Below are 27387 nucleotides of genomic sequence, written 5' to 3' on the forward strand. Positions count from 1 at the left end.
CCCCAAACGCCAGCCCCCCAGTTCGGAGCTTGGACCCTCCAGCAGAAAAGTCTGGAGCTGGGAGGCAAGTCAGGGTTGAAAAAGGGATTCTCTGACCTTTCCCCTTTCCCCCGCATCTGGGTGGTCCGCATGTCCCCACTCGGGTGCAGCCTGCGATCACATACAACTCTAATAATGAAAAACCTCTCCCCCCAAAAGGGGTGAGCTGGACCCTGGTGCCTAAAGAAAAGCAGAGGCTGCATTTCATATCCTTCTAATTAATTTGCCGTCTCTAAGCCAGTGCGGGGGGGGGCAGGTGTCGCCTGCTGCTCTCTGCAGACCATGCCTACACAGCCATCCCCTATAAACCTAGCTGGGGGGCGGGGGGCACTCCAGTGAGGAAAGGACACGAGTCTGGGGGTGGGGGCAGGAGTTGCCCTCGCCTTCAGCAGTTTGCGTTGCATTTTTCTTTAAAGGGTTACTTAGGAAAACATCAGGCATGATTTTTTTTTTTTAAAGAAAAACAGCTCCCGGGTTGCAGCAGTAAAAAGTCCTGCACCCACCAGGGACTTGGAAATTCCCAGCCCAGCCTGTGGGGAATGGTTCCCATGCAGCCACCTGTCAGCGGTAACAACGGCCCATCCCTCTGCCGGCCTCTTGGAACTAGACGGGCACCTTCCACCGGCCCAGCAGACGCCCTAGCCGGTAGGTACCGATACCGGTACTGGTACCGGCTAGTGAGCTGCAGACCCAAACCCAGCCTTGTGGAATGACTCAACCTGCAGCCTGGCCACTCACCGCCATCTCTGCTTTGGAAATGGCAGTGCGATGCCCTGCACAGAGGAGTAATACCTGTTTCTGTTGGATTTTTTTTTTTAAAGGAAAGCAAAAAATAATTGTTCCCTGAAGAGTCTTTGCAGCCAAGTCTCAGTCCAGCACACATCTTTTTGTTTTTAGCCCTTCTAGAAAGTTCTGAAAATAGGAGCTTACTGGGGGAGGTGCTTACAGTTAGACCCTCTGTCAGTCAGTGAGATGCTGGTGCATTTCATTTAAATGACCCATACCCTCCCCCACCGTACCTTGCTTATAAATTACCCTTGACTAGCGCGTAGCCATGTCTTAGCTCTTTAATCCATAAAAACCTAATCCCTGAAATTCCCTTGGGGAGTGGAGGAGGCTGTGGGCTGAACTCCCAGGGTACTTTTTCGGGGGTGGAAGAGACAGCAAACAAGTCATAGATGAGGTCAGCTTTCCACCTCATAATCAGCATGCCCTCCCTCCCTCCCAGAACTCAAGGTCTGCTCCTGCACACCTCTGGACATTCGTCCCCATAGAAAGAGAAGAGACTCTCCAGTAGCACTTGCCTCTTGTCCCTTTAGAAAAAAAAAGAATTGGAAACAGCAAACCGAAATCCCTCTCGTCCCCTGGTCTCGCAGGTCTGGCGACACAATGCCAAGGCAGCACCAGCAGAAACGCGCTTAGCACCAGCGAAGTTGACGAGAAGCACCAGAGACACCTGACTGATTGGCAGTGGGGACATCCAATCTGTGTTGATGGGACAGTGGGACTAGCTGTCTATCTTAGGGACAGAGAGAGGCTGGGACTCGTCTGGACTTGGGAATGGAAGTATCCCGGACTGCCCCTACAAACTGGCCTCGAGTCCTCCTCACTTTTTTTTTCCTTTCTATTTTGCCTTTTGCCGTTTCACCTCTTACTCCACCAGCATCCCTCCCCAGGTGGTTGGTCGGCTCTGAGGCTAATTCCCACCAGTCTTGGTGACGTTTCTCGGTACACGGTAGGCATCTGTCTTCCGGTGCCCCAGACATGAAAGAGTCAAGTTCACATCGGGAGGTGCAGAGAAGGGAGGGGACCACGTCCTCAACAAGGCATGCACTGAGTAGCAATATTCATATTTTCTTTTTTATATATATAGAGCGAGCTGTATGTAAATAGCATTGGGGTGTTTTGTTTCTGCAGCTGGATATCCAGAGGGCTTCCCCAGTCCCATTCCGCTTTGCTCTAGTGCTCCAGGCGCTGTTTTCATTCTCCACTTCCTTCTCGAAGTGCCAACCGCCGCCTTTCAAGCTCTGGGCTCCCTCTCGGGAAAACGGCAACCAGCTTTCTCCAAGGACACAGGGTTTTCACCAACCTGCAGAAATAAGGATTTTTGTTTCGGTCAGTCGTCACGTGCAGACAGCCAGTGGGGATGACGTCAGTGCCTTGGGCTTGTGCACCAGCAGCTTGCGGAGAGAGGAAGGGGGAGGGGTCAGAGCTGCCTGTCAGAGGGGAAGGGGGAGGGGTCAGAGCTGCCTGTCAGAGGGGAAGGGGGAGGGGTCAGAGCTGCCTGTCAGAGGGGAAGGGGGACGGGTCAGAGCTGCCTGTCAGAGGGGAAGGGGGACGGGTCAGAGCTGCCTGTCAGAGGGGAAGGGGGAGGGGTCAGAGCTGCCTGTCAGAGGGGGAGGGGGGAGGGGGAGGGGGGAGGGGGAGGGGTCAGGGCTGCCCCATGCCAAGCTCTGCTCTTGAAGGAAAGGTTCCCCAAAAGCTAGTCTTAGGGCTCCCCACCCTGAGCGCTGTCCACATAGCAGCCTTCCCTAAACACACATTTGGGCGCACACCCCCACCCCCGCCCCATTTTCAGGCCTAAATGTTTACACTGGCATCTTCTGTGATTTAAAAAGGGACTGCATTGCCACGCTACCTCTTTGCCCCTCCAGATCAGAGACAAGGTCTTCATCTATTCAAGTCATAGATCCACATTCAAGGCAGGTGTGCAGGACGGTCTCTACTCTTGTTCGTTCATTCATTCATTCGTTCATCCATCCATCCATCCATCCATTCATTGCCAAACAGGCCATGCACCACACTAAGCGTTACAGAGCCAGTGACATAGGTTTTGCCCTTGAGGAGCTCAGGGGCTGACAGAGGGAGATGGGAAGGCATTGATCATGACGGTGTCATGTGCTGTGAAGAGTGTGTGATCTGGGTAAGCATGGGCCCCAGGAGCCCAGAGGACAGGGAGCCCATGAGGGAGAGGGAGAGTCAGAGAAAGCTCCTTAGGGAAGGAGGCGGACCCTGCTGAGGACTGACGGAGGCCAGGGAATTAGCCAGGATAAGATGTGGCTCCCCAGACAAGGCAGAAAAAAATGGCACATCACCAGGAGATTGAAAGAATATGCTCCCACAAACACTTGCACACAAGTGTTCGTAGGAGCATTATCTATAATAGTCAAAAAGTGGAAACAACCTAAATGTCCATCAGCTGATGAATGGATAAGTAGAATGGGGTATGTCCATACGATGGAATAGTATGTAGCCATGAAAAGGAATGAAGTACTGATGCCATGTACTACAACATCAATGAACCTTGAAGACGTTGCACGAAAGGAAAGAAGCTGGACACGAAACCACAGATATTGTCTGATCTCACTTAAATGTCCAGAAGACACAAATCTCGAAGAGACAGGAAAGAGATTAGGGGTTGCCCAGGGCTGGGGGGAATGCGAAGAACCAGAGAGAGACTGCTGAGGGGTACAGGGCTCCTGCTGGGGAAACAGAAATGCTCTCAGATTAAGCGTGGGGAGGGTGGCACCACTCTTGTGAATATGACAAAACCCATCGACTTGTGTGCTTCGAAAGGGTGGATTTTCATGGCAGGTGAATTCATTCAGAAGGATGTGGAGAAGAGGAGGTGGAGAGATGAGGGTGGGGAGTTAGCAGGAGCTGCAAGCTAACAGAGGAGATGAAAACCGTTTCACACATTATTCTGAAGCAGGTGGAGTAAGAACTGCCCTGTCGGTAATGCACACCAAGTGGTTTAGAAGAGAGAGGGGGAGAGAGAGCACTGGAGTCCCTCCAAATTGCAAAAAGTCCAGGACATTGACCTGTATGAACTGCACCCACAAGTTCCCTTGGCCTCTGGCTCCCTGCCAGGCCTGGTCAACAGGAGGCAGTGACGGGGCAGCAGCTTCCGTGGGTGACTAGCAGGCGGCCCTCTGGTTCAGCTCCAGACCCCTCCAGGCTCCAGGTGCCACACCCTCCTCTCGGCCCTTCAGGCATAGGGGTGTGGCCAGCCCGGCGGTAAGTACCGTGGTGTTCTCCGTCACTGGCTTCCTAAGCCCTGCCTGCACTCTGGTACATTCCCTTCTGATTACTCAGTTTGGGGGTGCTCTCTGCCTCTTACTTGGACCCCAACCAGCACAGGGGACTGCAAGGACGAGGTGTGTCATAAACACAGGCCTCGCCATCAGCAACAGCCACACCGGACCTCAATACCTGCATTGGGTGACGGTCACGAGGGTCCGAGTCAGCAACTTCACACCTTAAGGTTGTGTCAATGCATGACTCGAATGCACGTGACGAAGGGAAAATAACAACGGCCTCAGGAGCAGTGAGAGAAACTGTATTTTTTTTTTTTTTGAGGAATGGTATTTTTAAAGCTGGGATCAGCTTCCTCTACAAAGGAATGGCATTTCTTGCAAAACGAGGTAGGACCAGCAACTGCTTCACACTTCTCCTGCCTGCAGGTCATTGGGCCTGACTCCGTTGTTCTGAGGTTTCCGGGGCTGCCGCCTGGGTGAAGTCCCATGTCCTGTCACGTGCTGGTCACAGGTCGGTGTCCACAGTGAAACACACTACTCCACGGCCAGTGGGCACCATGTCACCATGTCCCCCAAAAGGGAGTGGGCCTGTGCGTACAGTTTTGGGGATCTTGCCTTGGACACCCTAGGCTAGAGACCTAGCCCACATAAGTAGTCACGAAAATGTGTTCAAGGACATTCTCTCCTTTATTTGCAAGAGCGACAATTTAGAAACAGTCCATGTGCCCATCAGTAGGAGGCTGGGCCTAAGTACGTGCAGACGGAAGGATGGCTATGAGCCTTAACTGAAAAGAGCAAATGGCCAAACAACACGGTCCCAGCTCATTTTCCCAGGGATGACTGTGTACGTGTGCGTGCGTGTGTGTGTGTGTGTGTGTGCGTGCACGCCTCCATACAAATGACTGTGTGGCAGAGAGGCAGAATACTGTAATGGTTAAGAGCATAGACACTGGCCCTGGCTGGTGTGCCGCACTTGGTTGGAGCGTTGTCGCATAAGCCAAAAGGTCATGGGTTCGATTCCCAGTCAGGGCAGATACCTAGGTTGCAGGTTTGGTCCCCAGTCAGGGTGTGTACGAGAGGCAACTGATTGATGTTCCTCCCCCTCCCTCTCTCTCCCTCCCTTCCCTTCCCCTTCCCTCTCCTCTGGCTCTCTCTCAAAACAAACAAACAAACAAAAAAAACAACAAACAAAAACACCCCACAGACTCTGGAGCCGGACATTTGGGCTGGAATCTTGATTCAGACAGGTGAAAGCTGTGTGACTTCTGGCCAGTTATTTAGCCTCTCTGGGCCTCAGTTTTCTTTTGTGGAAAAGGGGAGAGACTCCAAATATTATTGTATGTGAGGTTCTTAGAAATCCAGCACATAGTAAGGTCCGAGTCTGTTGTTATTATTGTTACCATTACTATATACTCCGACTGTAGGGGAGTAAACGGTGCTTTACTTTCTATGCTTTGTTTCTGTATAGTTTTTGTTTGGGTGTGTTTTTTTTCCCAAGGAGCAAGTAATAGCTGTACAATTTTAAACCATTTTCAAAACCTTAAGTCTACCACCCGCTGTGAGCCACTGTCCTGCCCCAGGATGTTTTCCCGTAAACGTGGCTCATAGAGAATTTCTCCAATCTGACGCACAACCAAAGCTCACGACTGAAGAGGTTCATGAAACCCCTGTAGAAAGTGCCCCATTTCCACTTTTCACCACAGAGTGAGGGTGCAGGCGGGCAGAGCGGGAGGAGGAGAGACTTCGAGGCCCTGCACCCCGGGGCGGCATCTGGGCACTGAAGGCGGGTAGCCCGACCCCTGAACCCCACTGCCCCCACATTAGATGGAGCAGGAGGCTCACTCCCTCCCTCCTCTAACTGAGAAGAGTTAGGACTCTCGAGTTCCCTCCTAAGAGGCCACAATTTTTAATTAAAAAAAATGTTTTTTGCTCTTGCTATTTGCACAATGGATGTCACAAATTCAAACAACGGAGGATATAAAAATAAGAGGAAAGCCTCCTTCAACCTACCCCTAACCCTCCCGGAAAATTTTCAGAGCATTCACAGACACCATGTCTCTCCACACCCCATCACTCGGTCCCCAGAGCCCAGCACAATGCCTGCACATAGTAAGTGCTCAATTCGACATGCTGAACGAGAGTGAGCAAGCCCATGAATTATGGCGGCAACGTCCCCACTCTTCCGTCTTCGGTTTCAGTGCGTTGACTTTGCCCCTGGAGTTCAGATGGCACCAGTGGTCGGTCCTGGGGCCTAAGACTCACGGGGACAAAGTCTCCATGTGGAACCTTCCTAGAGAGAAGACAGCCTTGGTCTGTGTCATCACTTAACTATCCGTCGTGTAGCTCATGCTGCCCAGTTAGGAGGCTGGAGCTGAGAAGGCCGGGGCGAGGGGGCTGAAGGAGCAGAAGGGGGCTGCTCCTTCAGGGGGCTGAGCTGGTTTATGCGTGTAAGAAAGGCGGGGGCCACTTGCTCCCCTCTGTCTAGCCCCTTGTTATCTCAATAGTAATCAGTGCTATCAGTGGGTAGTTATCAATACTATCAATGAGTAGTTATCAGTGCTATTAGTGAGTAGGTATCAATGCTGTTATGAGTTATCAGTTAATAGTAATCAGTGCTATCAGTGAGCAGTCATCAGTGCTGTCAGGAATAGTTACTGATCACAGAAAGCCTACCAGAGAACACACAGCTCCCGCCCACTGTGTAGTTACCGCGGGTGGAGCCTGAATGCCAAGCAGACCTGACTCTGGGAGGGGGAGCCCTGAGCTGGGAGACAGTAGCTCAGCACAGACGGGCCCCAGGTCCGACGGGCAGACCCCTCCTACAGTAACCTCGCTGTAGGTATCACGCAAGACCACGCACATTCTCTGACCCGACCACGTCGCCTCCAGGAACCTCAGTTTTTTTGCAAAGTTGTCTAAACAAGAATGTTCCTTAAACCCCGTGTACACTATGAGAAAATAGGAAACAGCATAAATGTCCCTAGGGAGGTGACCCAGTAAGTAAAACCGTGGCCCACCTGACAACAGACCACCATTCAGCCTCCTCTCCTTGTTGACATGGGAAGATCTCAGCAACCTAACTTTAGTCGGGGTGGTGGGGAAGCAGGTCACAAAACGGCAACAACAGCATGACCTCATTTATTTAAAATTGGATACGTGTGTGCACACGGTAGGGTGTGGGTGTGCATCAAGACATGTCGGCAGGGTGGTCCCCCCAATCCAGTTGCAAACCAGCTGGAATGTAGCAGGCCCAGGACAGGGCACCCAGGAGGCGCTGGGGAGCCTGGAAAATGTATGGTCCATCTAAGGGGACACTCATCTCCAGTCTGGTGCTGCCACATGGAAATCCAGACTCACGGTTGTCGGATCTTTCCATTTTTCCAAGAAAAACTGGAAACCCAGCCTTCTGCATGAAGAATCAGTACTGTGGAAGTCCCTGATGTTTAAGTGTTGCGGGGGGTGGGGGGAAGCATGCAAGTTGAACAAAAGTCAACTTCAGGTCATTTCCAGTGGGCAGGCCACCAGGTCTCAGCCCTTGCCTGCACACCCTTCCAGAGAGCGGGCAGGTAAGCCCAGCTCATCTTAACCCTCAGCAGCTATCTCTGTGCCGCAGTTTCCCCATCTGTAAGGTGAGGGGATTGGGTCAGGTGGTCTCTCAAGTCCTGTGTAGCTCTGGCTGTTTCCAGAACGGTGACCTTTAGGATCATAGGTCTTTTAAGAACCAGATCAAAGTCATGGCTTCTCTCTCAAGTGGGGGAGGCAGAGGAGTATGAAATCAGCCAATTATATGTGTAATTTCTGGGGGTTCCCAAATTCCCTGAGGCATCTGCAAATTCACCTATTATTCATCCTTCCTTCCATTCATTCAATCATTCATTCATTCATTCATTCAGTAGTTAGTCAATGACCACACTGTGCTGGTCACCACACCAAGTGCTAGAGTACAGTGATGAGCAAAGTACACTTGGTTGGCACCCTTAAGGGTCCTGGATGTCAGTGTCACCTACGTGAGGAAGTCCTGTCCCAGAGGTGCTCCCAGCCCTAGTACAGTGGCTTAAGCAAGCTGTTGGCAAGCCACAGAGCGGGAGAGGCAGAATTAGCAACTGCTTTATGCAAAAGGCTCAGAAAAGTCCCCCATGCATCCCCACCAGACCATGAATATGGGCCGTGGACTGAATTTTACACCAAAAAAGAACAACACTACCATTTACTACTTTCTGAACATCAGTGATGTACCTCGTGCTGCTCGGAGAATGAAAGGACAGGCCTACGGTCGTACAACCGGTCAATGGCAGATCAGGACCTAATCCGAAAATCAGCCCGACTCCAAAGTCCGTACCACCTTCTACCCAGCTCTGCTGACCCAGCATGAAATCTGAACGAATAAGATAAATGATGTTCCCAGTGGTTAAATTTTCTGAATCAAGAATGAGGCCTGTTGTGTGCCAACAGGTGAAAAATGTTTTAAATCATGTGTGCATCTATCACATTGTCCCCAACACGTCCCCACTGTCTGAAGATACCCCCTCTAAAGCCACTTTGTTAAGCTCCCCCATCCTCAGTGGGTTAGCATCCTGTAGGATTTATTCAGTACCAAGTGCTGGACCCAAGAACATCAGTGGACATGGTGCATGACTGCAGGTACAGCCAGGCAGGCAGGGATGCTCTCCAAACCCTAGTGGCACTGCTGTGACTTGGAGCCTTTCGCTGAGGTTGGGATGGGCACGCAAGGAGTCCTCTGTCCTCACAGGCACCCCAACAATTGCTAGAGGCGCCATCCACGAAGAACATTCCACGAAAGGTCAACACAGATTCAGCTGAGGATGGGAAGAACCAACTCAACAGCCAAGCTGATAAGCACACTACGTACAGAGGTCAGTGACATGCATAAGGAACGGGCACCAATGACAATGGTTGTCTAGAAGGCCCTTCTGGACCTTGAGCACAAGACTTTATCCTCTTCAGACAAGCATTTAGAGAAAAGAATGTTTACCCAGGCCTTGCCGTCAAAGTTCTGCTTGTCGGGATTATTAAGAAAACCATCATAATAACGGGCCCCAAGAGTTCTACGCAAGGGCATTCTTCGTCCTGTTGGGGACGGTGGGAATGCCCAGCAGGAGCGGACTGGGAGGCCACGTGACGACGGAACAGCCGAGAGCCCCAGCACTAGGCCGCCTCTAGGAAGTGCGTCAGAGAAAAGGTGCGGCGTGGGAAATTTCGTGAGAGACCGAAAATGTCAGTTTCAGAGACTACAGTTGGAGTGGTTCCATCTGTTAGTTAAAGTACCTATCCGTGCATTTTTAGAATGGGAAGAAATCAATCAAAACGTTAACAATGGGTACTGAAAACAATCAACTAAAACATTCTTTTATTCAGCATTTTCCAAATATTGGATAATGAATGTACAAATTTTTTTTGTAATCAAAGAAAGGACTCTTTTTTAAATATTGCATAAAGTTTCCCAAAGCAATTTAATTCCATCTTGCCCAAGTCCACGACCAGTGGAACAAAGGCTGGATGATGAGTATGCCCCGTGGAGCAGCCAATTTTCTCTCCACGGGGAGGTGACGGCGCTTCCCTTTTCGGGGTATCCAGCAGGAACAAAAGGCATCATCTCACGGAGGCAGGCTAACCCAGAGGTCCCTACCTAACAGCAGAGGCACCAGTTTAGGGCAGGAAGGAGAGAGAGAGGACAATTACTGGATTGAAAAGGGAAATTTCTTGGGCAGTGGATTCCCAGCCAACATCCACAACGTTCCAAGGTTTGGGCATCATCAGTACAGGGACCAGGACCTCTCAGATCCTGGCTGGAGGTAAACAAGCTCACTGCCACTGGGAGGCTGGGGGTCAGAGCCAGGGCCTCCCGTCCCTGAAGCCTAGGAGCATCTAAAGCCAGGAGCTGGGGCTGGTTCTGTGCCCCTGCATCCCGGTGCCCAGCTCTGAGCTGGCGCTCAGTTCGTGTTTGCAGACCACGATGATGAGTCTGCAAAGGGGGACCACGCTGTAGCCCCCTTTAATGCATCGCATCTAATTCTTCTCTCACAAAGTGTCTCTTCACGTGCTGCAGGCATTTGTGAATCCCGTTACTTATGAAAGCCTCCTCGAACCTGGTTTTCTCTCCAGCCCCTTCTTCCCCATTGTTCTTAGAACTCTGTCTCCCTACCATGGCCTGATCTGGCCCCTGCCTACCCTTCTGACGTCTTCTACCCCAAGTTCATAGGCCATTAGCCACACTGCTGGTTTTTCTCTTCCTCAGACACACTGTGCCAAGTCTCACCTCCAAGCCACGGGTCATGCTAGTCTCTCTTCCCAGCACATCTTTCTGGTAGGCGTTTGCATGGCTGGCTCCCTCTTGTCAGTCAGGGCACCAGGGCCCTGGTCCTGGCTGTGAGCATCCCTAACCGCTGCAGGTAGGGAGTCCCGTGGGCTCTCCCTACTACATTACCTTCGGGCATTACCTTCAAAGCCCTTGGCACTTTCCGAAATGATCTCTGTGTTAGACTGCATAACCCAAAGATGGCCACAGCCATATCTCCTGCCCACATCTATTCTAGAACCAGTGGGGTAGCACCTAATTCCAGCCTCCTTGAACAGGGGCAGTCTTGTGACTTGCTTCTGACCAAAGTGACTTCTGAAGCTGGGTCGGAAAAGGCCAAACAGCTTCCACCTGCTGCCCACACATTCCCCCAGACGTTTGCTTTTGGGGCTGTGAGTCATGGTGTCAGAATCCAGAACCCGGGCGGCTGCCATGCTGTGGGGAAGCCCCGGCCGCAGGAGAAGGCTGGATGTGGGCGATCCCGCATCAACAGCCAGGTCTGCAAATGAGGATCCCTCCCCTCCCCAGGCTTCCAGCCCCCCACCAGTTCGGAGCAGAGTTACCCAGCTTCGAGGGTCTGAATTCCCACCCCGCAGAATGTGTGGCCACACGCATACATTATGAGCAAAATTAAGTGGTTGTTTTAAGCCATTCAGTGGTGCAGTAATTGGTTACGCAGCCATGGTAACCGAAACAATCTTTATTGACAAAATCATCTGGTTCTTCCCACTAAAATGTAGGCTTTCTGAGAGCAGGGGCTTCTCTCTCTCGGTCCTTCCTGTGTCTACTGTGCCCTGCACACAGTAGGCACTCAATAATTACTAGGCAAATAAGTGAAAGAAGCTGAACTTGGGAAACAATAATACCCGTCTTGCATAGTTTCTGACTGACTCAGGTATTCATTGCGTAGTGTGTACCTACTATGTGACAAGCAAGTTGGCAGGGGCTAGGGACACTGTAGGGCAATCCTATCATCACCTATGCTGATGACCAGGGGGGAACAGAAGCCCCCCAATCCACTCCTCCCCAACCCTAATGTGGATCTGAAAAGCTGACTTCCAAAACCAGAGGGGCAGCTGCCAAGTCCACCCAGCCCACATCTGGGGGCGTATTTAATTATTCCTGGGTGTGGCGGTTTTTCCCTTCACAGCTCAGTTGCTGGTGCTCTGGCCTCTCACTAGGCGAGCGGGTGGCTCCAGACAGGGACCATGTGGCAGGGAGGCTGCACATCTGGCCCCTTCCCGGGGGTTCCTCCCCAACAGCTGTCTCCTTCTGCTCTGCTCTCTCCCTCCCCTCGCCCGGGCTTTCAAGCTCTAAAAGTAATGCTGGCAGGGGTGCAGCCGGCTGGAAGGGAGGCCTCAGGGATGCGCCTCCAGGTTTAACCAGTTAATCCCCAAAGTACCTGCCAAGAACCAGTTAGCAAGCCTGGCCGGCGGGCCAGGCCTTCATCAACTCATTAAAGCAGGCTCCTGCGGGCCCATTATCTTCCCCGCCCCTGACCCCATCACCTCTTGGGCCTCCAAAGCCCACCTTTCTCCCCTTCCCCTCAGTCCCAAGGCAAGACTCTGCTAACCCCTGGCCCCCTCTCCCAGGCAGATTCCTTGACTCCATTCTCTCCCTCCCCACCCCCTCCCAAGGCACACTTCTCCCTCCCTCCCACGCCTCAGCCAGCCAGCACTCACCATAAAGCATCTTTTGTTCCCTCTCTCCTGTATCTTAGAGCGGTGACTGGTTAAATCACACCCATCCTCCTCCTGGCCTCCCCAGGCTCCCAGGAGCCTCCCCGGGGCTCTCTCAGCAAGGGACTCTCTCCAGTCCAGGAATTCAAGGCTCGCCGCCCCCTCTGCTTGCTACCCAGGCCCTTCCCATCCCCTGCACGCCCCCCAAATCATCTGGGGGTGGGGGAATGCCTGCTGCGGGCCCTCAAAGACAGAAACTCCAGGTCCATTTCTGACTTTGCCTCTGATCCTTTGGGATGACTCAAGTGGACTCTCTCTGCCTCAGTTTCCCCTTTGAAACAATCAGAATGGCATTGGCCATTTCATAGCAAGGATGCTATGTGTTGGGTGAGCTCAGTCCCAGGCACTGCTCTGGGCAGTTTGAGTGGGCGCTGTCCCACCGTCCCCCCAACAACCCGGGGGCTCCGATGTACAGACAGATGAAGGCTCAGAGAGGTTACGGTTCTGACCCAAGGTCACACTGCCAGCAAGTTCCTGGGCTGGGACTTCAGTCCCCTTCCCTCTGATTCCTAAACCCATGCTCTTGACCACTGACTGCACTATCCTGGCCTGCCTGGCCCTAATGCTCCAAAAGGGCAGGTAGGAATGGTGTGGAATTGGCGGCAGTGACTACGGCAAAATGTTGTCCACTGCGGGGGGGAGAAAAATGTTAAATATGCAATTGTAACCGTGATAGCTCACCTTTATATGCCCTTCTCATGCTCCAGGCACTGTTCTAGACCTTTCTGCGTATGAATTCATTCTCCCCTCTTGACAGCACGTATGCATGGGGAACTAGAATTGTCCCCATTTTACACATGGGAAAACTGAGTCTGGGGGTGGGTTTAGAATGCCTTCTGAGAAAAGTATCGCTTGCTCACAGTAGAGACTCACAACAAGGCTGTTGAAACTGTGGTCCTGCCCACAGCTCAGCTCACCCCTAAAGCCCAAGGGAAGGCTTGTCTGCCTTGTGTGGCTGACTCAGGCCTCCCTGAAACCCCTCAGGTACCCTCTGAGCATTCCGCTCCTCCTGCAGGGCAGGAAAGGGGGAGAGGACCACACACAGAACCCGGCAAACGGTCCTTCTGTGCATTTCCTTCCACTTCTGCCTAACTTCCCGGAAGGTGGAGAAAGACGGGGTTCCCCCAATGAAGCCAAAAGCACAAACAAAAAGCCCGAGGCACAGGGAACCCTGCGGAGGGGACAGAGCTGGAGTCCCTGGGAGAGGGGCCAAGGCTGGGCGCTGGAGCGCAGGAAGGGGGTGGGGCGCAAGCCTACCACAGCCCCGAGGGAGAGAGGGGTGGCGCTGGAGGAAAGGGGCATCCCGGGGTCAGGGCGCCCCAGGCAGGAGAACCCTGGAGAATGCGGCTGCTAGGGACCCCCAGGCAGGACACAGCAGGCGGGAGGAGAGCCCAGAGGTGTGGTGAGGGGGTGGCCAGGAGTCAGGAAGCCGCACGGAAGTCCGGGGCAGAAGCAGGGTGAAGAAGGGTAAATAAACTCCACGGCGACAGTTATCTGCCGACGCTGCACCAGCGAAACTCCTTTCCGCTCGCCTCACCTGCTGCACCGGCCTTCCCCTGCGCCCGGGCGGGCCCCCCTCCAGGCCCGCAGCCTCCCCCGTGGGGCCCCGGGGGCCCCGGCCTCCTGGAGCACACCCTGAGAGGCCGTGGGACTTCAATCCCCTGAAACAATCAGCCCAGCATCGCGCACCGCCTCGTCCTGGGAAGGGAGCGCCTTCCTAGACCTCACCTGGACCCCAGGAACGGCGGAAGCCGCGTCCTACCCACCCCCCCCCCCATTTCTAACGGGTTACCCTCGCGTCCTGCCCTTCCTTCTAACCCACTTGCCCACTTGTTCTCCGGGCAGGTTTTTCCCTCCAGCTCCGCCGACCTTTATTCCTTTCCCTGCCTCGATGCTCACCGCCCCCCCCCCCCCCACCCTTCTTTCCGCCTTTTCCCAAATTCCACGCTTTGGGCTTCGGGTCTCTTACCCGCCCCCCACCCCTCACTTTTTTTTTTCTCCCTGCGCCCAGTCCCAAATGTTGTTCCCGCCCCTGGGATTTGGCAGCTCTAGCCTGGCCTCTGCTGGCCGATGGAGCCCCGCTTCCCGGGGGCGGGGGGCGGGGGGTATAGCGGCTGGGACCTCCAGGAGTGGAGCAGGGAGCGCCCGGAAGCGCGCACCTCTCTTCGCCAGAGCCCGGGCTGCGCCGGCCCACGCGACATATGTCGCCCTCGCTCCCGACTCACACCCCGCGCACCCCCGCAGCTCCCCGGGTGCTGCCACCCCCCACGCTCCGGCTGCCGCCTCTCCCCGAGGGCGCAGACGCTTGGGCCTCGCCTGCGGGCACCGCGCCAGCGGGACTCAGCCAGGACCTGAGCGGGCGGCATCCGTGGCCCGTGGCATCCCGGTACCCTTGGCTTTCTCACCTTCGACCTTCACCTATGGCCCTAAACCCGCCTATGGTGGGCTCAGCCTGATTCGCTCCACTCCGTTCTCTGCGGCTCTCCTCTCCATTCCGTGACCCGAAAAGGTGTTCCTCACACGTTTGTCCCCTCAGAGAGCCTAACGCGGTGCCAGGGGCACAGCTCGTAGTCAACAGTTCCCCAGTTCCAAGGGCCTAGGGCACAGTAAGTGATCGGAACCTCTCTCCCACGGGTGCCAAACACACCAGCGCTCAGCACTCACTCCCCACCCCCACCACCGCGCAGTGCCTAGCATTTCTGCAAGCTCTCAAACACTTCCTTTCTAAACTGGGCCTAGCACCCAGAAGGAACTCGATAAATGCTCTTTCACTGAGGCTTCCCCGTGGACTTTTCCCTAAGAGCCTCAGACCCCTGACCACTTCGGGGACATCTCCTCCTCCAGCTCGGCTCCAGGGGTCTGGTGAAGAGTGGGCCACGCTCCTTTAAACGGGGCACCTCGCTGGAGAAGGAGCAAAGAAGTTGCCAGAGCGAAAGAAAATTGCACAGTGCGCGGACCTTGGGGAAAAAGGGAGCCGGCCAGAAATCTAGAGGGAGGGGGGAAGAAGTGAGATGCGCTCCGGGAGTGGAAGAATGGGGAACAGAAACTGGGGAAGTGACACTTAGTGAGAAACGCGTTTGGAGGGGAGGTGATGGAGACGGTGGCGACTTAGGACCGCCAGGCGGCTTGGAAGAGGACGGGAGACTTGTCTTGAAACAGCGATAGATTATAATTATCTGGAGGGGCTTGTAACTACGTTGTCAGAGCAAGCACACTTTTGACTTGTATTGTGTGTTTATCGGAGGGGCTGGTGGGGATGGTGGAGGCTGAAGTCCTCCCGAAGCCACCCCGCTGCAAGGAGTGTCGAGGTGTGCCTAAGGAGACAGGGGGACGGAATCAGTGGGCCTGACACTTGAAAGGAGAGATGGGGACCGGATGGCAGGGACACGGAGATCCTTGCGAGGGAAGAAGGTAGAGGAAGAGGGAGATGGGAAGGGAAGAAAGCCAAACTTGTTCTCCAGCGCCCCGGCCAGCCCAGTGTCTCCAGTCCCCAGCTGCCGCGCCCTGGCGCTCGCTGGCTGGCTCGCGTACCTGTTGCTTGCTCCGGCTGGGTCTCGGCTCCGGCCCCACCAAGAAGCCCCGCGTTCCTACAAGTTCCGCCTGCCGAGCAGCCAGGCCGCCAGCGCCGCCACCTGCGCGGCCGCGCACAGCCAGGGCCAGTAGGTGGGGAGCGCGCCGGGCGCCGGCGCCCTCCGGCTCCGCGCGCGGCGCCGCCACATGGTGCGCTGGTGCAGCTCGTCGCCGAGCGCCTTGAGTCGGGCGGCGGTGAGCTGCGCCGCGGACGAGCGCAGCCCCAGGCGGTCCGCGCTGCAGGCGCACACGGCCGGGGGGCCGCGGCCCCGGTGCAGGGGGCACGGGCACATGACCGCTCGCCTCGCTCCCTCCCCGCGTTCGGGCCGCCCCTCGGCTCCTCTCCCTCCGGCCTGTGCGCCTGCCTCCGCCGCGCTCCAGCCGCCGGGGGCCTCCCCTGGACACCAAGTTTCTCCCGGTGTTGTGCGTTTGTTGTGCTGACGGCGCTATTATTAATTAAAGTGTCACATGGTGGAGGGGGGCGGGGAGGGCTGAGGAGGGGGGTTACATCATCCGGCCCCGGGAGGGAGGGGGGCTGCAGGCAGAAGAAACCGAGAGGTAACTTTTAACCCTAGCAGCGCCAGCAGCGAGGGGTGTGCTGTTTGGGAGCCTGGGAGCGTGGCGCGCTAGGACTCCACACGGCTCCGGGACGCGGAGGTCTCGAGCTTGGGGGCTCGCGGGGGACCCCCGCGGAGGCGTGGAAGACCAGGAAAGGCTTTCTCCTTTATTTTTCTGAATCCAGCTCCAGTTCCGATTTGGCCAGGAAAGCAGGCTTGTTTGTTATTTTGGATGAAGCTGATACCGAATTCAGCAGTACCATTCAAAAATATTCCGAGGCTATTGTTTTGTTTGGGGGAAGTAGGTTGGTTCAAAATCTTACGAGAGGGCCAGATACAACCCAACTTGCCTACTTGCGGGTCTGCCTAGGCACCTGTAGGCTTCGGATTTGAACACACCCGACACACCTCCCCACGCCCCTCTGCGTCGCGCCGCGGGACCCACTGCGCCCGCGGCGCCGCTGGAAAGCTACGGAGGCAGGGTGGGGGTGAGAGGCGTGGGCCCTTAGCCTCCGCGGGGCGCGGAGGCCGGCTTTCCCCGCGCACCTCACTCGCACCCGAAAGACCTTCACCAGAGGCTTTCTAGAAGGAAACTTATTTTTGTCTGCGTTTTTTGTGAATATGACTTGACTGCTGGGGTTAGTTTCTAGCGGCGATCCCGATTTACTGGCATTGGAGATCCTAAGGGGTCTGCGGGAGCGGGGGCGGGGGTTGTCCGCGGGGACTTGAGCCCCCTCTTTCCAAACCGACGGCCCAGTGTCCTTCCAGACTAGGAAATGTGGAGTTGTCCCTGCTGGTGAAGTCACAGGTGAGCGTGGGGGGCTCTCAGGATTCTCTTGGGGGGGCGGCAGTATGAGAGTTTCTCCGATACTAAATCCGTTCTGATGCAGATAGCTTTGGGATTCGGAAAACTGGAGGAGGCTGAAGGTTGGCTCCGAGCCGGCGACGTGGGACCCGACCGACGAGGACGCTGGGATTCTCTGCTTTCCTCGGGCGGCGTCGCCAAGGCCTGACGAGTCCTTTGGTCACTTGGAAAAGATTCTTCAAGACAGTGAACTTAATGTGGGTCTGGGTTATTATGAGGAGAGACTTCCCTTTGGCCAGCAGCCGGGTCAGGGCTCATATCCCAGCTCTGCGGTGCGATCCTGGCGGCCCTCACACTCCCCCGGGCCCGTTCCTCACCCTTCTTAATCCCGGCCAGCGCGCGCGCGCTGAGCGCCTTCCACGTAGGTTCCTGGGCTACGGTCCCTGCCTAGCTGCGTCAAGTCAATCTCCCAAAAAGGGGGGGGGGGGGGGCTACTAGTGTCCTATTTTACAGACGGGGAAACTGAGGCACAGGGAGGCGAGGCCTCTTGCTCGAACTCACAGTTAGGGAGGAATGACGCTGGAGCTAACTAGGCAGGGCCGTCCGCAGGGGCTCTGAGCTCTTAAGCACGGTTTATACTGCCCCCTGTGATCTGGGAGTAGCAATACCTCCTTCCCGGGACCCAGGCGGAGGCTGCATGAGAGAAACGTGTGCCAAGCGCCTGGCGGGCAGTGAGCCCTGGATAAACCTTGCTTCCCTTTGCCTCTGGCCGGAACCACTTCCCCCTTCTCCTGGGACCCCCCTCCTTAATCCCCCCTGGTCTTTGCAGAGGGGACCTGATCCACTGCCCGCTTGTAGCGTTCCAAGAATGAAGACACAGTGTCTATTTGAAAAGCCCTTTGGATTTAAATCGAACAATTCCCTCCCCCCCCGCCTCCTTTTTAATCTGCACGCTTTTAACGGCTCACTTCATGGACATTAATTTTAATGGGACGATTATTACCCTGTTTGGAAGCCTGCCCCTCGAAATGCTGGGCTCGCAAGGTGGCGCTGGGTCGGGTCCCAGCCACTTGGATGTTTTCCGTAGCAAAGGGAGTGCAGCCTTGGCCATGGGGAGGTGTCCTGTAGTAGAGGGAGAATGGGGGGGGGTGATGGAAAAGTGGGGGAAAGAGAACACACCCCTCCCCATCACCCCCCCCACACACATTCACCACATCTGACAGTCCCTAATTTGCTCCCTCCGGAGTTGCTCTGGCCTAGCCCGCCATGCGCTCCCTGGGGACCCTGCCTCCGCTTCCTCAGCTGTAAAGTGGGAATAATAACAGTACTTACCTCCCAGAGTTAAAGATCATACTGGCACAGCCCTTAGCATGGAGTCCAGCACATCCTTAACATTTAATAAATGCTGGCCACTGTTAAGACTGAGTCCCCGAACAGTGCGCTTGGAAGAATGTTGGTGGCCCGAAGCCACTGTCAGATACAGACAACTCCCCTATCGTGGAATGACAGTCCTGTCGCTGATGTTAAGCATTGTCCAGAAAAAGCAAATTCGTCGGGGGAGTGACAACATAATGCTCTTCTAAAACTTCAGGGAAAAGAATGGATTTTATATTTTAATGCTTGATTTAATAAACTCAGTGCTTATCTGTGCCAGGCACTGTTGTTCTATGTGCCTTAGACATAGTGACTCATGTCACACACCCCCAACACCCCTGTGTCCTAGGACGGGTACTATTCTTAGTCCTAGGTCATGGGCGAGTAAACGGAGGCAGAGCATTTGAACGGCGTGTCCAAGGCCGTGCAGCTGTCGGGCCCGAGTTGGTGCTCCTTTAGGATGGCGTCACCCCTGGGGACTTGGGAAGAGGGAGGAGGCTGTGCTGGGCTGCCCGTGGGGCCCTCCCCCATGCTTCCGTGGCACTCCGAAGTCCAGTCCCTCAGAATGTGGCTGAGTTTGGAGACAAGGTCTTAAAAAGAGCTAACTGAGTTAAAAGGAGGTCATTGGAGTGGGGCCCTATATCAAAAGAACTGGTGTCCTTAGAATAAGAGGCAGAGACACCAGGGGCACGAGAAGGGGGCCATCTGCCAGCCAAGGATGGTGGCCTCTGAAGGAGCCAGTCCTGCCAACTCCTTGGTCTCCATCTTCTGGTCTCCATCATCGGAAAATAATTCTCGGTCCTGTGAGCTGCTTGGTCTGTGGCACTTTGTGGCAGCGACCTTAGCACATGAATAGAGACCATGAGAGGAGAGGGGTGCCCTCAAAGGGGTGTCAGAACAGCTGAGCACCCGACTGTGGCGGCTCTCACTGCCAGCCCCAAGCGCGTCCAGGTCTCTGGGTTCCTGAGAAGGACTGTGCTCTGGGACCATCCACCTGTCCCCGTCTTCCTCTCCCACGCTCTGCTGGAGACCTTTAAGGCAGGAGTTGTTTTGGGTGGTTAATTGGGGAAATAGTTCATGCAATCCAGTCAATGCCTTTATCAGAGAAAATTTTCCCCACCAGTCGCAAGGATATGAAACCTCTCTCTTATAGTCTGAAGGAGTAAGACAGATTTTTATAGTCCGTGAGGGCTTCCCATGGTACAGCAGTGCTTAAAATTGGGCAGAGCACGTAGCGGGTGCTCAGGAAACACTTGTTGGGAGAGAGATTCCATGAATGAATGGACGAATGGATGAATGAATGAATGATAAGCATCCCGACTTGTCTTTTCTTTTGGACATACACAGTCATGTGCATAGAGTTGATATAATCAGTAACACAGAAACTCCTTGTCCTGAATTATGCCCCTACCTCCTACAGAAATCAGTACTCAAGGGTTTTGACCAATAAGGTGGAGGGGGGATTTCCTTTCTTTAATTAGAATGATAATGACCTATTCTGGTGTTTGAGACTGAGTGAGCTTTGTTTTATTTATTTATTTATTTATTTATTTTTATTGATTGACTTTAGAGAGAGAAACATTGATTTGTTGTTCCACTTACTCATGCATTCATTGGTTGACTTTTAAAAATGTTTTATTGATTTATTTTTAGACAGAGAAGAAGGGAGAGAAACATCAATGTGTGGTTGCCTGTCACATGCCCCCTCACTGGGGGCCTGGCCCACAATCCAGGCCTGTGCCCTGACTGGGAATCGAACTGGTGACCCTTTGGTTTGTAGGCCGGCACTCAGCTCACTGAGCCACACCAGCCAAGGCCCAGCTAGGGCTCATTGGTTGATTCTTATATGTGCCCTGACAGGGGACCGAACCTACGACCTTGGTGTATTAGGACAATGCTCTAATCAACTGAGCTACCAAGCCAGGGCTCTTTGATGTTTCAATTCATGTGGCTTAGTGAAGCAGTAAATGGATGAACAGCTGTTGCCTCCTCCAAACAACTGTGTTTCCCGAAGCCATGTATTGATGCCAGGGTCAGATCTGATGCCAGGAGTCGGCTTGGTGAAAAAGAGAGTTCTTGAATCGAGGCGGAGTTATAGCAGAGTGGTTTCACACTCCGAGCCAGAGAGACCTGGGTTCAAACCCTAGCCCCACCGTGCAATAGCAAGGTACTTTGGGCATTTTTTCCCACCTCTCTTAGCCTTCATTTTCCCATCTGTAAAATGGGAATAATAATCACAGAGCCACCTATTTCACTGGGTTGTTGTGAAGATTAAAAGAGAGAATGTATCAAGTGTTTAGCAAAGTGCTTGGCACTCAATAAATGTTAGTTATGGCCCTTGTTGACATATCGGGATTATTAAGCATCCACTTAAGAAACAGAACAGGGACCTTGACCCAAACCCACTGGGAAAACAAGGGGATTCAGATTTCAGTGAGTTCAATATTCAATTACATCACAGTTATTCCCAGGAAAGCGCCCTCCATTCAATAGAGCCCGAGCAGGAGAGCTCTCATCTCACATTTATCCTGTTTCACCCTCCGACACCTGAAAAGATGGGGTAGCCCCTTCCCCAGGGACGCCCTAATTACTCATTTGAAACCTCTCCCTCAAGGATCTTTCTGTTGTGAGTAAAGAGGGGATCACAGATGAATGCCCACAGCAGGGGAGAAAATATTAACCGTCCCATAATTATAGTCTCATCAATACTTTAAATGTAAAGGGTAAACCTCACTTAAATAAAACCTAATGCCTTGATTACTGGCGTCGCAAGAGACAGGGGTGATTAAACCCGCACTCCCGCTGTGAAAATGCAGATGTATTGTCCTTTGCTCAGGCAGTAACTGCTTTATGGAAGGCAGCGGAGCTCAGTGCAAACAAGTGAATCCCTGGGCTTGAAATCACACTGATGAGGGGGTCAATGAGGACGAGTGCTGAAGAACAATTTGGCGGACCGGGAGAACGGGAAATGCACACGGCCTGTGACCAGGTGGTTCCATTTCTAGCTACGGACCCGAATCAGTGGTTCGCAACAGTTTTGCTCCCAGGAGACACGTGGCCATCTTTGGAGACGTTTTTGGTTGTCAAAATTGAAGGGTGCTACGAGCTTTCATGGGCAAAAGCTAGGGATGCCGCTTGACATCCTATTGTGCACAGAGCACAATTATTTGGCCCCAAATGTTAACAATGCCAAGGGTGAGAAACCCTGCCCGAGAGATATCAGCTAGGATGCATTTGGTCCAAGTGACAGAAATTCAATTGGTAGAAGATTTAAATCATAACGATTTTTATTATTTACTTGACAACAAACCCAGAACAGAGGCTGAGAAACTGGTGTGCGGACCAAGGCGGTCTACTGCCTGTTTTTTTTTTTTTTTTTTGTCATAATTTTATGTTGGAACACCACCTCACCCTCTCATTAATGTATTATCTCTGGCTGCTTTCGTGCTGCAATAACAGAGCTGGATAATTGCAACACAAATTGTATGACCTGCGAAGCCTAAAAATATTACTCTCTGGCCCTTTAAAGGGATAAATGCCCAGCGGAGCAACCGCAGGATCACATGAAAGTGGTGTGTGTAGTTCTCTGAGACTTTGCCAAACTCCTTCCGAGTGGCTGTTCTGTTTTATGTTGCCACCAGCGATGGAAGACTGATCCCAGTTTCTCTGTATCCTCTCCGGCGTTTGGTGGTGTCACTATTTCTTTCTTTTCTTTTTAAGATGTTATGTATTTATTTTTTTTTATTTTTTATTTTTTAAAGATTTTATTTATTTATTTTTAGAGAGGGAAGGGAGGGAGGGAGAGAGAGAGACAGACAGACAGACAGACACAGACATCAATGTGCGGTTGCTGGGGATTATGGCCTGCAACCCAGGAATGTACCCTGGCTGGGAATCGAACCTGGGACACTTTGGTTCCCAGCCTGCACTCAATCCACTGAGCTATGCCAGCCAGGGCTTATGTATTTATTTTTTGAGAGGGAAAGGGAAGGACAAAAACATCAATGGGTTGTCGACTCTTGAGCATCCCCTACTGGGAACCTGGCCCACAACCCAGGCATGTGTCCTGACTGGGAATCAAACCAGCTTCCCTTTGGTTCACAGGCCAGCACTCAATCCACTGAGCCACACCAGCCAGGGCATTATTTCTTATTTTAGCCTTTCTAACAGGCATGCAATGATCTCTCATTGTGGCTTTATTTGCTTTTGCCTAATGGCTAATGACGTTGACAATCTTCACTGCTTATTTGCTGTCTGTATATCTTTTGTGGTAGATCCATCTATTTTTTTTAAGATTATTTATTTATTTATTTATTTTTAGAGAGGGAAGGGAGGGAGAAAGAGAGAGAGAAACATCAATGTACAGTTGCTGGGGGTCATGGCCTGCAACCCAGTAATGTACCCTGACTGGGAATCGAACCTGTGACACTAGAACCATCTATTTTTTTAAATAAAGTTTTATTGGAACACACTCACACCCACTCATTTACGTATCATCTATGTCTACTTTTACACCGTAACAGCAGAACTGAGCATTCTAACAGACACTGTATGGCTACAAGCCTAAAATATCTACTGTCTTGCCCTTTACAGAGACATTTTGCCAATCCCTGCGGTAAACGAATTATGACCTATGTCTTGAGACTGGGCACAACGCTATCCCGACAAAGTCAGGGTTTTCTTGGCAAGGAAGAAGGAGCAAATGATGTCTCCGCTGCGCTAGAGAACGTCTCCTGGTGATGCTCAGAGACGTTCACTGCAGCATTGTTTGAAATAGCCCAAATTAAAAAGCAGCCAGAATACCCCTTAAGAGCACAGTGCATAAATAAAGCGTGGCATATTTTTACTACGGAATACTGCAGTGATGTTCAACCTTTTTCATCGCATGGCGCACGTAGACTAATGACTGAAATTCTGCAGCACCCCCCCAAATCAAATTTTTTTGCTGATTTGATAAAAAAATAGGTGTAATGTAGATTGATTTAGCAGAATAAAAATAGTAATTACCTACTTTTTTGCTCCAAAATGACTTTTTAAGAATCGGGTGCCTATACTTATTATTATTATTTTTTTGATTTTTTAAAATTTATTTTTAGACAGGGAAGGGAGGGAGGGAGAGAGAGAGACAGAGAGAGACAGAGAAACTTCAATGTGCGGTTGCTGGGGTTTATGGCCTGCAACCCAGGCATGTACCCTGGCTGGGAATCGAACCTGGGACACTTTGGTTCGCAGCCCGCGCTCAATCCACTGAGCTACGCCAGCCAGGGCCCTATACTTATTATTTTTAAATATGTTTTATTGATTATGCTATTACAGTTGTCCCATTAACCCCCCCTTTATTCCCCTCTGCCCTGCACCCCTAGTGCTGATACTTATATATAAGGATTTCTGGTATCAAGAATTAACCAGTCAGATGTAACCTTATTATGTGACAGGACCAATAAAATGCAACTTTGTTATAGGATCTATATATTTATGGTTCAAGACAGGGCATTCACACCAGAGGGTTATTGTTGTAATGACTGTTGTCATTTTTTCATTTGACAGCCTAAGGGAACAGACAGAGGTCAGTGCCCCTGGCTCAATACTTGGGCATTGCATGTTTTAAAAATTCCTGTGGCACGCCAGTTGAAAATCACTGGAATACTGTAAGGGACTGCAAGACATGAACTAGATTCATAGATAGATATATTCTAAAAACATCATCTTGAGTAAAAAAGGCATCTGCAGAATTACTTATGGAGTTTGATGCAGTTTATGTAAATTTGCAATAATACTGTCAATTATTCCTGGACACGTTTTTTTAAAACAGGTGGAAGGGGCACACCTGAAGTTCATGGTGGTGATTTGCCTTTGTCCCCGGGAGCTGGAGGTGGAAATGGCGATGGGGCAGTTGACATAGGGGTTGAGAAGACCTACATGCACTTATTGGGTGTTTAAATACGTTTTCCACGTGTTTCCACTTCAGGAATCTGATGACAAGGTTTTGAATAGTCAAGGTCGTTGGCTTATGTGTCATCTTTGCATTTTCCCATTTTACTTTAAGGGAAAATACACAAATAAGGAAATCTCAGACTTCACTGGTTTCCCTAGTAATTACAGTGTCTTGTATCTTTTCACGATTCTGTTTATGCCTGCCCAGCATTCGCCCTCTGCCTTCAGGGAATCTCCACCTCAGCCCACTTTCATCCTGTGATGCTGACCAACACTGCCAGTTTTAGGAGCCTCTGCTGTCCTTGGTCACGGAGCTGGGCAGCTGACGCACAGTGGGGCAGTACCCTCCCTTGGCCTCGGGTTGGTTGGAGATGGACACGTGACCAGCTTCCTGCTTTCTGCAGAACCAGGGCCCATTCCAAGGTGTAGTCTCCCAATTATTCCTGAGAGCTCAGCCTGGGGTCTATTTCTTCAGCACTCACAACAAGCCTGCTAGCATGTTAATCCAGTATAATCCTTCCCTTTCTGCTTAGAAGGGATTCTGTCTTGTACAGCTGAACACTGACTGATAGGCAATGGATTAGCAAATGAAAGTCCAGGCATTATGGGGTAGATGTTCCCGGGGCCCCTCTCAAGAGATAAAGCAGTGTGGGACTCTACAAAGTGAGGTGATGCATGGAGACAGATAGAATAATGGACAAAATACAATGGAGTACTCTGGCATGCACTGTGATGCGCTTTCTCAGACCTCCCCAGCAGTGATTCTCAATTTTTGCTGGACCCAGGGAGCTTTTGAAAGCTCCGAGGCCCAGGACACACTCCAGATCAATTAAATCAGAAAGTCTGGGGTGGGAGCCAGACAGCAGGAGCTTCTACAGATCCCTGGGGGGTTCCAATGTACAGCCAGGTTCAGGATACATTTCTCTTAAGGAAGGAAGGATGTGTTCCTCCAGGTGCTGTGAGTGCTGCAGGGAGACTGCCCTCGGCTCTTAGTTCCCTGTGGGGATGGCCTCAATGGAAGAAACTGCCTCACCGTAGACTGTATTTCCTCCCAGGAGCAGTCCGTGCCCACCAGCATGGATTATAAAGGCCTGGTCCCTTTGTCACATCTTGAAACAACTCTAAGGTACAGGGCTCCCTGTCATGGGGACCACAGCATAGCTCTTCCCCCTGTACCCAATCCTGCTTCCTTTTCCCTTCCATAGATGGGGACCCCAAGGTTGTCCCTCATACACATCCTTGATATCTTCCTGGGGAACCCTACAATAACCATGACAATAATGTGTTAGGTCTTCCGCCTTTCTTCAAAAAAAAAAAAGATAATAAAAAGGACAACTATGCTATTGACAAATGAGTGGATAAACGAAAGATAGTATGTCCATACAGCGGAATATTATTCAGCCCGAAAAAGGAAGGACATTCTGACACAATCTACAACATGGATAAATCTCAAAAACACTCTGCTAAGTGAAATAAGCCAGACACCCAAGGACACATATGGTATGATTCCAGGTACCTAGAGCTGTCAAATCCACAGAGAGGGGCAGTTTACCAGTGGGTGTCCGGGGCTGGGAGGAGGAGAGACGGGGAGTTAGCGTTCAAGGGGGACAGAGTTCAGTTTGGGATGATAAAAAAAAGTTCTGAAGATGGTGGTGGGCATGGTCACACAACAATGTGAATGTCCCTACTGCCCCGGAATTGTACGCTTTAAAATGGCTAAGATGGTCAATATAATGTTATCTATATTTCAGCACAATTTAAAAAATTGCCCCCCCCAATCATGATTTCAAATGTAAAAATCCTCCCTTGCTCTTAATTGTTTCCTTTGTTGATTTCTACGACTTGGAGATCCTCAGGCTTTCAGATGCGGAAAGCCCTCAGAAAGTCACCTCGGCCAGCGGCCAGCGTGGGTCCCTGGGCCGCAGCGGCAGGAATGCAGGGGAGCTGGTTGGAGGTGCATTCTCAGGCACGTGCAAGTCAGGGCTTGTGTGTCTTCCCAGAGAACTGACCCCTTCCCCATTATGCCATGGCCTCTGTGTCTCTGGTAGCTTTCTGGTTGTGAAGTCTGCGGTGTCTGAGGTTAGTATACCTCCCCGTTTTCTTTTGATTAGTGTCAGCACGGTATGCTTTTCTTCGTCCATTCACTTTTAATCTATATGTGTCTTTATATGTAGAGTAGACAGCATATATTCGGGTATGGTTTTTCGATCCACTCTGACAATCTGTCTTTTAATTTGGTGCATTTAGACCATCGATGTTCAGAGTGACTGTTGATATAGTCGGATCAATATCTACAATATGTATTACTATTTTCTGTTTGTCGCCTTGTTCCTTGTTCATATTTCTGTTCTCCACTCTTTTTCTGCCTTTTGTGGCTTGAATAGATCAATGCATATGTTTCCATTTTGTCTCCTTTTCTAGTATATCAGTTATACTTCATTTTAACCTTTTTTTTAGTGGTTGCAATCCACATTTACAAACGAACCCAAGTCCACTTTCAAACAATACCATACGGCTTCCCTGATAGTGTGAGTAGCTCATAATAGTAAAAGAGTCCTAGCCCCTCCCTCCTACCCCTTGTATCATTGTTGTCATTCACCTCACTTACATCTAAGCATTCTTTTTTTCTTTAAGATTTTATTTATTTATTTTTAGACAGAGAGGAAGGGAAGGAGAAAGAGAGGGAGAGAAACATCAATGTGTGGTTGCCTGTCACACTCCCCTAACTGGGAACCTGGTCTACAACCCACATATGTGCCCTGACTGGGAATTGAACCAGCGACCCCTTGGTTCACAGGCCAACATTTAATTCATTGAGCCACACCAGCCAGGGCCATGTAAGCATTCTTAAGCATAAATACACATGCGTAAGATATACACATAAGCATACACACTTGAATACATTGCTACTATTATTTTGGAAGAATTGGTAACAATTGGCACTGGTTTCCGCAGTGTTTTTTACTTGTGGGCTCTGCTCCAGTAAGCCAGGAATGTCTGTATTCCCGTCTGTTCC

The 27387-nt window shown here is 51.7% G+C and overlaps 1 protein-coding gene across 1 annotated transcript; it reads right to left on the bottom strand.

The window, feature by feature from the left end:
- Positions 1–711: 711 nt before the first annotated feature.
- HRK (harakiri, BCL2 interacting protein) lies at positions 712–16123 on the bottom strand. Its single transcript, XM_028528845.2, has 2 exons — positions 15663–16123; positions 712–2128 (listed from the first exon to the last, which is right to left on the bottom strand). The coding sequence occupies exon 1, from the start codon at positions 15992–15994 to the stop codon at positions 15719–15721; it is 276 nt and encodes a 91-aa protein (XP_028384646.1). The 5' UTR covers positions 15995–16123; the 3' UTR covers positions 712–2128; positions 15663–15718.
- Between the last annotated feature and the right edge of the window lie 11264 nt (positions 16124–27387).

This window comes from Phyllostomus discolor, chromosome 13, assembly GCF_004126475.2.
Source record: "Phyllostomus discolor isolate MPI-MPIP mPhyDis1 chromosome 13, mPhyDis1.pri.v3, whole genome shotgun sequence".
NCBI classification, from domain to species: Eukaryota; Metazoa; Chordata; class Mammalia; order Chiroptera; family Phyllostomidae; genus Phyllostomus; species Phyllostomus discolor.